This window comes from Danio rerio, chromosome 10, assembly GCF_049306965.1.
Source record: "Danio rerio strain Tuebingen ecotype United States chromosome 10, GRCz12tu, whole genome shotgun sequence".
Lineage (NCBI taxonomy): Eukaryota > Metazoa > Chordata > Actinopteri > Cypriniformes > Danionidae > Danio > Danio rerio.
Window position 1 is genome coordinate 36,247,776 of NC_133185.1, and position 14,853 is coordinate 36,262,628.

General features: G+C 35.5%; 1 protein-coding gene and 1 long non-coding RNA gene across 5 annotated transcripts in view; one reads left to right on the forward strand and one right to left on the reverse strand.

The window, feature by feature from the left end:
- The window catches only part of robo4 (roundabout, axon guidance receptor, homolog 4 (Drosophila)), a 36,616-nt gene that overhangs the window by 10,283 nt on the left and 11,480 nt on the right, over positions 1-14,853 (forward strand). For both annotated transcript variants that reach the window (XM_684163.10, XM_005172710.6), the window contains exons 3-15: positions 571-728; positions 1,248-1,368; positions 1,658-1,796; positions 2,971-3,098; positions 6,654-6,769; positions 8,299-8,530; positions 8,999-9,120; positions 10,875-11,046; positions 11,372-11,557; positions 11,646-11,688; positions 12,645-12,760; positions 13,088-13,408; positions 13,614-13,718. In XM_684163.10, coding sequence (XP_689255.3) covers positions 571-728; positions 1,248-1,368; positions 1,658-1,796; positions 2,971-3,098; positions 6,654-6,769; positions 8,299-8,530; positions 8,999-9,120; positions 10,875-11,046; positions 11,372-11,557; positions 11,646-11,688; positions 12,645-12,760; positions 13,088-13,408; positions 13,614-13,718 — 1,959 coding nt within the window. The remainder of the gene's footprint in view (positions 1-570; positions 729-1,247; positions 1,369-1,657; positions 1,797-2,970; positions 3,099-6,653; positions 6,770-8,298; positions 8,531-8,998; positions 9,121-10,874; positions 11,047-11,371; positions 11,558-11,645; positions 11,689-12,644; positions 12,761-13,087; positions 13,409-13,613; positions 13,719-14,853) is intronic.
- The window catches only part of LOC137496596 (uncharacterized), a 39,403-nt gene continuing 25,274 nt past the window's right edge, over positions 725-14,853 (reverse strand). Inside the window, exons 3-5 of one of the 3 annotated variants that reach the window (XR_012386432.1) lie at positions 8,974-9,127; positions 7,232-7,273; positions 725-1,052 (exon numbers count right to left, since the gene is read on the reverse strand). This is a non-coding gene — a long non-coding RNA (uncharacterized lncRNA). Of the gene's footprint in view, positions 1,053-2,707; positions 8,482-8,973; positions 9,128-14,853 lie in introns of those variants that run through there. The other 2 variants (XR_011017064.2, XR_012386431.1) reach the window with 2 other exon arrangements.

A 14,853-nucleotide genomic window follows, 5' to 3' on the forward strand; every position in this document is an offset into this window, starting at 1 on the left:
TGTATTTTTACCATTTTTACATTACTCTATGTTCAGTGTCTACAGTGTCAAATGATTCTTCTGAAAACATTACAATATGATGATGGTTTTGTGTTAATAAAAAATCATTAGTAATTCTTCTTACAATTATCAGTGCTGAAAAAATGTCTTGCTTCATAGTATTGTAGAAACCCTGATACATTTTACTTTTAGGATTCTTTAATAATAAAGAAATTTAAAATTATTATCTTTTATTTATAATTTACTTTTTTACATTATAAATGTATTTACTTTCACTCTTAAACAATTTGTGATGCATAAAAGTAAAAAAATAATAAAAATTTAATGCGACTTTTGAATGGTATATCAGTTTCCCAAACTGACAAAAACAACAATGTTTCATCTTCTTGAGCGGATGATGATACCATAATATTGGAAAGTTTTTATGAAACTGAAGAATAATCATGGTTAAAGTGTATAAGAATCTTACAGACCACAAATTTAGAATGCCTGTGTTTGTAAAAATAAATGAAAACACTATATAACACAAGGGAACAAACCTAATCTGATCATCTGTGTCATTATTTTCAGCTTTGCGAGAGGATTTTCGTGTGCAGCCTAGTGATGTAGAAGTAGCGATTGGAGAGATGGCAACCATTAACTGCAGTCCACCTGTAGGACACCCCGAACCCAATGTCACCTGGAGGAAAGACGGGATCCTTATCAACAGCAGCAATGAACACTACACTGTGAGTGCAACATACGGTGCTATCAATATTATTTTCTAACTCAGTGTTAGTTTCTGCTGGTTCGAGTCCCAGCCGGGCCAGTTTTCATTTCTGTGTAGAGTTTGCATGTTCTCCACTCGCGTGGGTTTCCTCCGAGTGTTCTGGTTTCCCCCACCATTTAAAGACATATGCTATAGGTGAATTGAATAAACTAAATTGGCTGTGGTATATGAGTGTGAATGAGAGTGTATGGGTGTTTCCCAGTACCAGGTTGTGGCTGGAAAGGCATCCGTTGCCCAAAACAAATGCTGGAATAGTTGGTGGTTCATTCCACTGTGGCAACCTCTGAAATAAAAGCTAAGCAGAAGGAAAAGGAATGAATGAATGAATCGAGTTACTCTCTCATGCCCTTTTTGGGGAAATCTTACAAGTATCCGTCTGCAGAGGGCAGTATAATACAGAAAATAAATCTTTAGGACCATGAATTGTACATTTGTGTGGTTGGATGACAGTATATTTCTATTATATCCACATGTATAGGAACTGAAAGGTAAACTAATCATTGCTCCAGCCCAGAAGAATGACTCTGGAGTTTACAGCTGTATAGCCTCAAACATGATTGGGGTTCGAGAGAGTCGAGCTGCTCGATTGTCTGTATTAGGTAAGGCCAGTTAATGTGCTTTGATATAACATGATGTGATCTCTCGTATTAGCATACACTGTAAAAGAAATGTTGGGTTCCACACAATTCCTTCATGTTGTCCCAACACAAACCGATTAAATTAACTTTTACACATTTTTGCAGATTGAACATAAAACTATTAAATTGTGCCAAAAAATCTCAAGAATTTAGATTTTTTTCAGTTCATTTTAATTAGTTGTTTGAACAAGCAGCTAATGTAATGACTTAAATACATCAATGAGACTTGTATATCTGCTTTCACCCTCAGCAAAGCCAGTATTGTTGCGTAAACCGGAGGATGTGTCAGTTCAGCTTGGGGAGTCAGCACAGTTTTTTTGTGAGGCTGACGGAGACCCAATGCCTTCTATAGAGTGGAGCCGAGAACAAGGACCTCTACCTAACGGCAGGTCAGACTCCTCATAAAGATCATTAAAAAGATGATGATTATTATTGACCTGTTCCTATCATTCGAGAACTTACAGGTTTCATTGGACTACATTAATTTTTGAAATAAAATTATATTTAAAGTTAATTTAAATTAAGATGAATTAACTCAAATATTAAGATCTAATACTGTGAAATGTTTACATTTAGAATAAAAACATTTTAAGTGTGAATATACAATTAAAGTCAAAATTATTTTATTTCCCTTTTTCAAGAATTTCCCAAATTATATTTAGCGAGGACATTTTCACATTATTTCCTATAATATTTTTTCTTCTGAAGAAATTCTTATTTGTTTTTATTTTTAGTCTTAATTTTTAATAACCATTTTAAGGTCAGTATTATTAGCAATATATATATATATATATATATATATATATATATATATATATATATATATATATATATATATAATGACTTGCCTAATTACCCTAACTTGGCTAAGTAACCTTGTGAAGCCTTTAAATGTAACTTTAAGCTGAATACTAATATCTAGTATATCATACTAATATAATACTAGTCTATCATGTACTGTCATCATGGCAAAGATAAAAGAAATCAGTTATTAGAAATGAGTTATTAAAACTATTATGTTTAGAAATGTGTTTCCATTCTTTTTTAAACATTTCTCTCCGTTAAACAGAAATTAGGGAAAAGAAATATACACTGGTGTCTAATAATTCAGGAGGCTAATCAATTGGACTTTAACTGTATATTAATGTCATTTATTGCTGTGATTCAAAAAATTGTGTTTTATACTTATGCTTGGATCAATTTTTAATGAATCACAGGGAAAGATATATTTGACTCTCTAGTGTTGCATGGAATAAAATGGAATAAAATAATATAACGCAAACAAGAACCAGCCCATATAACCTGTATATATCCAAAAGCTTTATACTGTAAATATGGCAAATATGTAACAACCTACATCTTCATACAGTAACTCCAGACAATTGATTGTTAGCCCAAACAACAAGGCCAAAACTAGATCTTGACGACGGCTCTGTACACACATCATTTAGAAGATTCACACTTGTATTTAAATCTGCTTGTCACCTTCTGAGACACCACAGTGTGTATTACATTGTCTATGATTCTCATTCATAATGTCTTATGATGATCCCCTTTTGCCAGATATTTGATCAACCCAGATCACAGTCTGCAGATCCACTATGTGACAGCTCAGGACATGGGCAGATACAGCTGCACAGTGGAAAATAAGCTTGGGGTGTCTGTGGCCAGTGCACAGCTTCTTGTAGAAGGTAAGAAAGCATTATAGTATCAGCAGTCAATCAATAGCTATGTTTCCATCCAAAGATGCGAATTAAACATATGTGCAAAACTGAAATTTCATATAAAACATTTGCGAATAAAACACCATTTCCATCCAATAAGTCAAAGAACACAAAATAGCCACTTCCTGATTAAATGGCAGCAAATATTAAAAAGACAAATGGAATTTGCTTTGATAGGAGAAAACACTGAGAACTGTTTTTTCTACTTGCACCTCAGAAGATGAAAACAAAACACAACGAATGCATGGTAGCTTTTGAAGATGTGAGACCACTCTTTGGGAGTGCAACCACTCAAGACAGTTCTGGAGGTAATAATATCGAACCACTTTGATGATGGACTTTGGTTAAGGGATTTTAGATTGACCAAAACAACATTTTAAAGGTTTTACAATGTATCCGGTCTTCTGGTTTGTTCATTTTTGTCGTCCCATCATACTCATTTTTATCATCAAGTGATCTCATATCACAAAACCACGACTTTGAGCGTATTGGAATTTATTTGGTAAATGTGTTTGTAGTCATGCTTATCGAATTAAAAGTTTGTACTACTCAGTCGATGATGAAAATGCCCAGATGCACATAAATTTTAAAGAGTCCCTATTATGAGTTTTTAAAAATGACCTTCCATGTAGTGTGTAACACCGCTCTAAGTGAAGTGAAATATCCAGCTAAGGCTTAAATCTGAAAGTGGACAGTCTTTAAAACTATTGATTCATCCATAAAAAAAAAAAGTCTACTCACAGTGGTTTGAATGAATCGCCTTGATAACGAGTCTTTAGCCGTTTCGGCATGATGTGGCTACGAAACATAAGCCCTGCCCAATTGTTGCGCGCGCAAACCAGGGAAAATTTAGACCTGCGGCCTTGCCCACTAACACAGCAGCAAAGACAGATCCTTAAGTCATGAGGACGCTGTGCTTACCTGGATATTATTGGAAGTGTGAGGGAAAGGAGTGCTTCAGCAATCTACACGCTTAAGTTTGGTATATACTTCTGCGTCAAGTGATCGGCGTGACCCATGGTGCATGCAACGAGCGTAGTTGTGCATTCATACTTCTGCCCGCTGTTTCTGTTGGTCTGCAATAACACTTCCGAAGCGTTAGTTGGCAGGGAGGTGTTTATGTTCCTCTGTGTCGAGTTTCTTCGTTGGTGTTTTGTTTTTTCTGAATGCTTAATGTACAAGTGGTTCAAACCACCTCATTTTCAGGTAGGAACCAGCGGGCTAAATCGGGCTCGCGTGGCTTTTTGTCCCCGCCCACACTCGTCAGCGCTACCAAGCAGACCAATCACAGAGATGCACTACATGTCGTTGCGATTTGTAGTTAAATTTTTTGAGAGGTGCCTGTCAGCGACGCTGACGGCCAAGGCGAGGGCTATGCGTCCTTTCGTAAGCCGCATCGTAGCATACACGTGCGCTTGACGCAGAAGTCTAAATCAGCCTTTACAATGGCCGATTCATTTGTTTGTTAAAGGAAGGATCAGACAAGACTACTGATGTATAAGACTTGTGAGACTAATGGACAGAGAATACACCAGGGGTGCCTGCTAAATAAGGAAAGTTTATTAGGCACAAAGTCAAACAAAAGCAGGCTGCATGCTGAGGAGGAGCGCTTGTGAGCGCCACAACCCCCTGGCTGGGGATGTGATCGTTGGGCAAAGCAGAGTACAGGTAAGCCCTGAGAACATATAACACTTCACGCAAGAGGTGCCACAGCAATGATTGCAAATTGAAATGATCTACAGCTGAGAACGGGGAAAAGCTCCAAAATGAAAGATAATTAATGAAATCAGACCTGGCCCATGACACATTTCATAAGTGTGGCTTGTCCCTTGTTTTCTCTAGCTTGCAAATTATGTATTTAATTGTGTTTTGTTACTTGTAACTGCTTGCACTGTATCAGGTTAACGCTTTTTATTCTCATATCGCTTCTAATGCCATGTTGAAAATGCGTCGCGTCCTGCTTTGTTTACGGTTTTAAATGCATATGTGAGCTCGAGTTCCACTGCTGTTTGTCATTGCTATGGCCACCGTCAGCTGTTCTTACACACGTGTGGCGGTCAAGGTTCAGAATAGTTTAGCTTTTGCTGCTGTGTGGATTAATACTGATTGTGTGTCATAGTTAATAATAGAGCAATATGCTGGTGTTTAACTACACTGCTTTCAGGGGTGAGGTTTCTGAATAACAATGTTGAGTATGTTTACTATGAAGTGTGTCTCGGGTGTCCGCTGCGATCGCATCCTATACCAATACAGCCCCTTTCACACATACACACCTCCGGAAAGGTGTGTATGTGTGAACAGGCCCTTTTTGAAAACACCGGTAAATTTGTTCTGGCTGTTTTCCGGAAAGAGAAGTTGTAACATTACCGGTAATTTGCCGGAATGCTGCACTGTGTGAACGCAGAAGGAAGATTGCCGGAAAGAGCGCGTTCACGTCTAGAACGTGCTGACGTTAGATGTCTGCTTTAGCCAATCAGAAAAGTCAGACACATTCACGTCTGCGCGTTTTATGAGAATAAAAGCCTTTGAATTTTTCCAGACACATTTAGCTGCTAGAAATTAGGCAGAGAACGTTTATATGTTCATCTTAATGCCAATTGTGTAATTAATTATCGATAAGATTGCATTGAATTGTTTGTTTACCTTCAAGCTTTGCATGTGCCCATGAAACAGCCCATGAGTGCCAGCACACACACATATCATGTACTTCTCGACATGCGAAAGTGTTTATCTATATATTTTCATCGAAGTTGTTCACAATACTGATCCATCCACAGAGTTTGTGATGTAGTCAAATGTTTACAAATACAAGCGTAGCCGTTTAGAGCTCATTTTTGGTTAATGATGTCAGAATTTACCGGTATTTTGGAATGGATGTGTGTGAATGCTCTTTTCCGGAAAAAATTCCGTAACGTCCTCGCCTGTGTTAACAGCGCTTTTTTTAATTTACCGGTAAAGTCGTTCCGGAAATTTTCCATATATTTACCGGTATCACTGTAAAAGGGGCTAATGTTGGTGACCCGGGGGCTTTACAAAACGCACTGGTTATTTTACTGTCTCGCTTTGAATGCTGTCGACCAATGGCAACAGGCTGTCATCGGTCCAATCAGCGCAGATTAGCTTCGCGCTAAGGACTGGTTTGGGAACAAATTAATCGCTGTACAATTTCTATGGGAGTCGCTAGGATAATTAGGTAAAAATAAATGCTTATTATAAGACCTTGAAAGTGTTTTTTGACCTTGCATGCATATCAGTTGGGATACTCATATAACCGAAATATGACCCTTTTTAATGTATAATAGTGGCTCTTTAAAAAACGACTTAAGTCAATTTTGTAAATTTATGTGCATTTAGGCGTTTCTGTAAAGCATTTTTATAAGATATTTTAAAATGCACATAAAAATAGTTTGGTGGAAACAAAGCTACTATTTTTTTTTCAACTCTTGACTACATTCCCAGTATGTCATTTGTATTTCTCCCACCCAATTGAAATTAGAGATGTCTCGCTAATATATGTTCCAGATGCAGGGGGCACTAGACTGAGAGACCTACACAAAGAGCTGTCAGCCTTGCGCGTGAGCCTGGAAAATGTCACAGTCATGAGCACAGCCTCCAACATGTCTCAAGTTATGTGGAAGGTATGTACAAAATATACAGCACCATGCTTTAAAAGATGTGGATTTGTGGTTACTTAAAGGGATTGTTTAACCCAAAAAAATGGAAATTCTGTCATAATTTATTCACCCTCCACAAACCAGAGTTGTTGTTTTTCTACACAAAATAAACAAATAGTTAATACTAGCCATTGACTTGCATACTTTTTCAAATCAAATCTAATCAAACTGTACTTATAAAGCACAAGTAAAAACAACAGTAGTTGACAAAAGACAATTAAATCTAATAATTCATTCATTCATTTTCCTTCGGCTTAGTCCCTTATTTATCAGGGGTTGACAAAGCGGAATGAACCTGTTGAGGTGCATGCTTTTACTCAGCGTTTGCCCATCCAGTTGCAACCCAGTACTGGGAAACACTCATACACTCTTACATTCACACAAACTCTCATACACTACGGCCAATTTAGAATTTACTCAATTCACCTGTAGTGCATGTCTTTGGTCTGTGGGTCTGTGTTTGGTCAGCTATAGAAATAAACAGAAAATAATTAAAAAGACAGCAAAGCAATGATATAGCAAGTATAGATCAAAGACACACGTCAGAAAATTAAGAAACGGTTGTAAATCTCAGTAGAAGCAACATTTAGATATACATTTGATCTAAATTAACTCTCTGTGGAAATTAATCTTATGAATAAAAGAGAATATTCCACAATTTTGGGCCAGTAATAGAATTCTTGATTTACGGTTGGTTTAGATGTTGGAACCATCAGCAAACTTGGTTAAGATAATCTAATAGTTATTTAGATTCAAATCAAACAGTTATTTTGGAGCTAATATGTTTAAAGCTTTAAAAACAAAAAGGTGAATTTAGAAATCAATTCTGTAAAAAAAAATGGCAGCAATATTATTAAAATTTAATCAAAGTTCAGAGTACTAGTAAGAATCTTAGATGGCTGCATTTTTAACCATCCAAATACAACTAATATTGGATTTTCACTTTAAAATCAATTCTAACAAAATCACAAGCAAAATTAGGAAAACATGATGTAATTTCTGAGTACTTGTCAGAATCCTGGTGGCTGCATTTTGAACTACCTGAAGATGATAACTTGACTTTTTGGAATATTAGACCTAAAGATGACAAATATTTGACTCTCATTTTATTGCAAAGAGAATTACAATAATCAAGAATAAATTAATGTGTGGATCACATTCTCAAACTCTTTTGTTTAATGTTAAGGTAATGTCAAGTTCTTATTTTCAGATGATAATCTTAATATGGAAAAAATAGGATGGGTTTCTTACACAGAGTTTTCACATTGTTGAATAGAAATCAATGGCCAAGACTCTTCAAAATATATACTTTTGTGTTCATTAGAAGAAATAAATTTATACAGGTTTGGAACTTGAGGGTCAGGAAATGGGGATTCAACTTAATTTGAGTGAATTATCTCTTTAAACACCATCAAATCATGATCAGTTCTCTCTTCTCTTCTCTTCTCTTCTCTTCTCTTCTCTTCTCTTCTCTTCTCTTCTCTTCTGTATAGTTGCAGTCATTTGGTTCACAGCCTCATTATCTTGAAGGCTTTGAGGTGCTGTATCGCTCTCTCCTGCCTGCCAGCTCAGACTGGACGGCTCAAAGGGTTCCTCAGCCTAGCCTTCACACCCATGTTGGACCTCTGAAGAGAGGCTACAAGTATGAGTTCAAAGTGCGGCCCTACGGCAGCAGCCTGTACGGCAGAGAGAGCAACACCAGACACTTACGAGTGCCAGAGATTGGTGAGAATTACAAACAAACTACTGTGATGATACCATAATATAAAAATGGTAAATATAAATGATTACCATTTTAATATTTTATGCCATAGTGTTTGCATGTTACTAAAAGAACTAAAAAAATAAATAAAATAAAAATGGTTGGTGGTAAATTCATGTTGTGTAGTACTGTTCAAAAGTTTAGGATTGACAAGGATTTATTATTTAAAGAAAAGGATACTTGTTTTTATACTTTTAAATGTTTTAATCATCAAATATTATGAAAAATAAAATTGATAGTGACAACACATAAATTGGTTCTGCTTTGAATTAAATAAATTACTTTTAAAAACATTAAAATGGAACATTGTCATCATACTTAAAGATATCAATGTTTTTATTATATGAAGCTGATGTATTTGTGAACATAAGATACCATAGCAAACAACTGGACAATTAAAACCCACCAGTAAGCATGTGTTGTGTTGTCAGTCCCCAGCGCTGCACCTCAGGATGTGTCCATAACAATGCCTGCTGAGCGTAATGACACTGTGCATCTCAGCTGGGAGCCTCCACCTCATGATGCTCACAATGGAATCATTCAGGGATATCAGGTATTGCCTGCATAAAAAAAAAGACACATGCTTTGTGAAATAATTTTAATGCTAATAATGCCCAAAAGCCTTTCTCTCTTCAACGGGTGTACTAAAGTGAAAACATTTGTCTAGTTTAAAAAAAAATTATAATTCAATTAAAATGATTTTTAATTGAAAGAAGCCTGGAAGCAGTAAGATAATGACTATTTTCAGCTCCAGACATTCCTAGAATGTTTAATCATATTAAGAGGAATTTAAATTACAAAAATTGACAGTTTCAGTCTGTGACAAACTGTGTGTTTTTATATTGTTTAAAGTCACTGTGTTTTATTGCTCACGAAATTGTTCAACAACATCAACATTTTTCCACTGATTTCAGTCATATTAGACATTAAAAATAACAAATATATAGTAACAAAGAAGTTGCACCTAATGATGTCACAAGCTATGTTTCCATACAAAGATGCAAATTAAAAGTATGCACAGAACTAGAATATCGCATAAAAGATTTGCGAATAAAGCAGAGTTTCCATCCAATGATTTAAAAAGAACAAAACCATCACTTCCTGATATTTGCTGCGGTACAAGAAGCTACGTCAGTCTTTTCTTTATTTAAAAAAATTAGTTGTGCTTCAGAAGACAGTATGCCGATGCTCAATGAATGCATGGTGGTATTTAAAGGCCTGAGACATGGAGCACAGACGCTATTGACAGTTCTGGAGGTAATTAATAATATAAATACACTAATACTGAAACAGTTAAAGCATTTTAAAATGACCAAATAACATTTCAGATGTTTTACAATGTGGCCAGCCTGCTGGTTTGTCCATTCACACACATTTTATCATCACATGATCTCTTATAACAAACTTACATGACTTTTTTAATGCGCACACTGGAATTTCCGTCGTAGTTTTTGCGCATCTTATAGAATAAAATGTTTATCCTACTTTGTTATGCGCATGTTTTTTAATGCACATTTTCAAAATTGATGCACATCATTGCCTTTCCATCAACTGATTTGTTTTATGCGCACATCCAAAATGCACATAAAAACAGGTGGATGGAAACGTAGCTACAGTCGCACCATTTCATGTCATTACAGTCGACATGAAATGAACTAAATTGAAGTGATCTACCCTTTTAAAGGGGCCCTATTATGCAAAAATCACTTTTATAAGAGATTTTAACAGTTGTGTGATAACAGTCTGTGAATATAACCAGCTTCTGATGCCAAAAAATATTTTATTTGTCATAATCACACTTCATAAAAATAGAAACTTTGACATTCTCCCTTTGTACATGTCAGAAAGCCCTGCCCATTAGTGACAATCTCTCCGTCATTTGTATAGGACGTTATGCACATATGCACAAATGCTGTCACATTTGTAGCTCCGCCCTCTTTGAATAGAGCACAATCTCATTTGAATTTAAAGCAACAGTCGCCAAAATAGCACAATTACAATCAAAGCCAAAAAGTGGCAGTTTTAAAGAGTTATAAAACATTTGTAATTTTTTTTTATGCTGAAACTTCACATACAGACTCAAGAGACATCAGAGACTTGTTTTATATCTTGTAAAAAGGGGCATAGTAAAAATCTAGTGGGAAATGTGTTAATAAAAAACTCAAATAAGAGGCACTTTCCTCATGTTTACATGTTTGATGATACAAACTCTATATAAAATGCTAGGAAATGACATGTGACACCTTTTAAAATTTGTAATGTTCATTCTGGAAATTGTGATGTGAATGATGATGTCTCTTGTGACAGGTGTGGTGTGTGGAGTCTGAAGAACAGACGTCTTTTAACTGGACAGTGGACAGTGGGACACACAGTATTGAGATCTTCACATTGCTGCCCAGCAGGTTGTACTGGGTTACAGTGGCTGCTGTTAATGGGGCAGGTGTAGGTGTCCAGAGCGACCCATACAAACTGCTCATAGGTACGCTAAAAAAACAAAAGTCAGACTTTATTTTGATGGTCCGTTTGTAGAATTTAGGTTACATTGCATCTACATGCCAACTAATTGTCACTAGATTATAAGGAGACAGTTAGGTTGGAATTAGGGTTGGGATTAGGGTTAGTGTAAATTGACATGTACTTGCAAAGTTTCTTATAGACAGTTAAATATCTGTTTACCAGCAGTATTAGGCTAATATCTACTAATACTCAAATGGACAATCAAAATAAATTGTTACCAAAACTAATAATCATATTAAAGTGTATTCTGCTCAATATAATCCCTGTCTGTTCTTTTTTCCAATCAGAGTCGAGACTGGAGGCGACTCCATATCAGACAGGCATACTCAGTATGTCTCATTTCGTTAGTGTGATTAAAGAGCCGGTTTTCATAGGCAGCGTTGGCACCCTCCTGTGGTGTGTTTTGATGATTACTGCCGTATTTTTGTACAGGAGACATATCAGACCAGCCAACCCTAGTGGCAAAAGCTCAGGTAATCCATAATAAAGTGTCCATTTACAACCTTTTTCGCCATAGTAAACTTATGTCTACATTTCCTATATTTTTATATTTATTTCTAGGTTTATATAGACTGGAAAGTGAAGATCTCATCATCAAACACAGGTAAAACAATAATGATATAGTACAGTGGTGAAAATACAGTATATATATATATATATATATATATATATATATATATATATATATATATATATATATATATATATATAATTTTTATTTTTTTTTTTGTAGTGTTTATTTTTTTTAAGCATGATGGTAAAACACGAGCACGGTTATGAATGTACTAAAACATGGGCTTGTTTGTTGTAAAAATTTATTAAAATGACAAAAAATGCTAATTTGTGTATCTCTTTACTTTCGTGTACAGTAACGCTGCCGTTGTAACGTTAGCTGGTGTAATCTGGGAAATTTTCTTACCCATTGGTTTCGAGTGTGGTCCTGAAAAGTCTCTAAAAGTTTTTAGGGGTATCTAGCCTTTGCCCTTAGCCCTACGCCTTGAAGCTAAATTGGGACACCCCTACCCCTTTACGTGTATGTGCAAAACGAGGGGTAGGGGTAAGAGGAAGGGCTAAGGGGTAGAATTGGAATTGGGCCTTAATGTCTTAATTGTGTATCCTTTTTCATAAATATGACCTGATGATTTTAAATTCACATGATCATTTATGACTTAATATGACTTAATTATGGCTTAATATCTCAATATTTCAACTTAAATAATTGTGCTTTCCTAAAGATATATGCTTCACCCAAAAAATGTAAATTAAAAAAATTTAATACGCCTCCACTTGTTCCAAATCTGTATGGGTTTCACAAACACAAAAGATATTTTAATAACTAGTTTGACTTTTAAATATGAATGAATATCTAATTTTTAATTCATAATTATGACCTTATTATCTTTTTTATTTGATCTCATAATATCTCTGCAATATCTCTTACTTATGACATTTTGTGTCAAAATTACGTCTTTTGCCCGTCATTAGACTTTTTATCTTTGGCCGTGACAGGTTTTTACAAATAACTGAGTGACCCTTCTTATTTATTTATTTTTTTTTTAGAATGGCGGCTCCAGACTCTCCTTGGATCTCAGGCGGCTGGAGGCCAGGCTCCAACAGTGAGCCCAAGCAGGGCCTTTGGACACCAAGCCAGGAGAATTCTGGCCTTCGAAGAACCAGTGAGTCACAATTTTAGCCTCCCCTAGAGAACTATAAACATCCTAAAAAGGCATTTAAAAAACACCTCACATAACTTCTTCTTAAAAAAAAGCACCAAACTCTTATTTTTTTTGATTATTCTTTAACATTTCAAGTTATCATTAATCTCAGCAGTCACTCTTTAGTTTTTTCCTATCGTCATCCCTCTGGATGACAGATACGTCCTCATAAAAACCTCCAAAAGATGCCTGTCACCCCTGAAGTCATGACTCCTCGTCAAATCTAATTAGCGTTGACATCTTGGCACATTATGTAAATCAGTCTGACTTTTACCTCTCTACTGACAGCTCTGCCTATTACGGTTAAAAAGGACCCCAACCCCCTGCGGTCAGCTGTCCCCATCGTGCCAGACAATTGTGGGGTCTACGGCACCTTTTATGTGGATCTAACCGGCAATGGACTGAAGACGTTTAATAGTCCCGGCCGCTGTCCCAGAATGCCTCATGGTAACTCTCAACTGCAAAACTCGGAGACCATTCGCATCACAGAGCCCATAGTCAAAACCGCCGTTGTCAGGGAATTGCAGGCATTACCATGGAAACGCACACTCCCTGCCCAGCCCAACATGGGAGTCAAGAAGGAATCATGGGAGAAAAATGTCAAGCGTGGTGAGATGTTCATTCATTCTTTATTCAGATTCATGAGATTCAAATAGTAAAGCATGAAGCTAGCAATGCTTAAGTTGTGGGTTCGACGTCCAGGGAAAGCACAAACTGATCAAATGTGTACTTTCAATGCAGTGTAAGTGGCATTGAATAAAAACATCTGCCAAATGCATAAATCTAAATGTAAATGTTTGTTTTTTTCTTTCAGAGCTGCATGCGGTGAAAAGCGCCCCACTGATGCCTCTGAATCAACAAGCTCTGGCAGTGTGCAGTGCACCGAACCATCAGCAGAGATTCAGTCAGCATCCTGCAGGTTTGAACAACAGCATTTCTTGTTATTCTCATTTACATATTAACAAACTGAATGTAGTTGGCGATAGCAGTTAATGTGATTTAACCAAGTAGGACATGCCCCTCATTTATGTTGATCCAGGAACAACATTCCAATCAGCCAATCAGATTTAAGGGACAATTTTTGGTTCTATCAAGTTTAGGCTCACAGTTAGGGTTATGTGCTTCTACTAGGGATGTGCCAATATGGATTTTTTGGCTGATATTGATAACCGATAACTCTTAAGATTTGAAGGCCGATAACCAATATATTGTAGCCGATGAATTTAAATATTAAAAATGTTATATTTTTATACAGTAAAAAACTGATTTTATTTTGAAAACTTTATAAAACTTGGAACTAATCTTATAAACTGAATAGCCTTTTTAATAAAATGAATAATTTCAAAATTGCAAGGTGATTATATCGACCTATATTCATAATTTAACATAAATCAGCATTCCAAAAATAAATTATTTCCTTTTCTTCGCATAACAAATTAACATGCAGCTTCACTGTTGCATAAAAATAATAGGTCATATAAAAAATGAGATTAACAAACAAGTAAAAAAAAACAAATTTTAAATAAAATGAAATTGAAAGAACTAAGGACTGAAACCAGCTCAAATGTTCTTAAATAAAATGTGTCACAGTTATGTACAAATATGTACAGGGTTTCTGCAGGTTTAATCAAGTCAAATTTAAGACTTTTTAAGACCCTTTTAAGGGAACTAAATTTTAGACTTATACAGGGTTTAAAATTTAACTATATTAAACTTGTCATTAGAAAGTGTATAAAACTAAAGTTTTCTTTTTTTAACAATTAAAATATGTCGCTAAGAAATAATTACATTTTAAATATACACTTTTTAATGACAAGTTTAACATTGTTAAAAGTTTATTTATTATTGACAATCAAAAAAAATACATTTGTTGACTTTTGGTCCAAATTGATTGAGTATAATGTATCATGAAAAGTGATATGTGGCTCTGTTATTATCATGAGGAATTGTGTAATTATTTTTAGTTTTCTTTCCTTGATTAGGGAATTTAATTAAAAGAAATTGCTGTGAAAAGAAAGTCAAACAGCTTGTAAATTTGATGTCAATTAAAAACA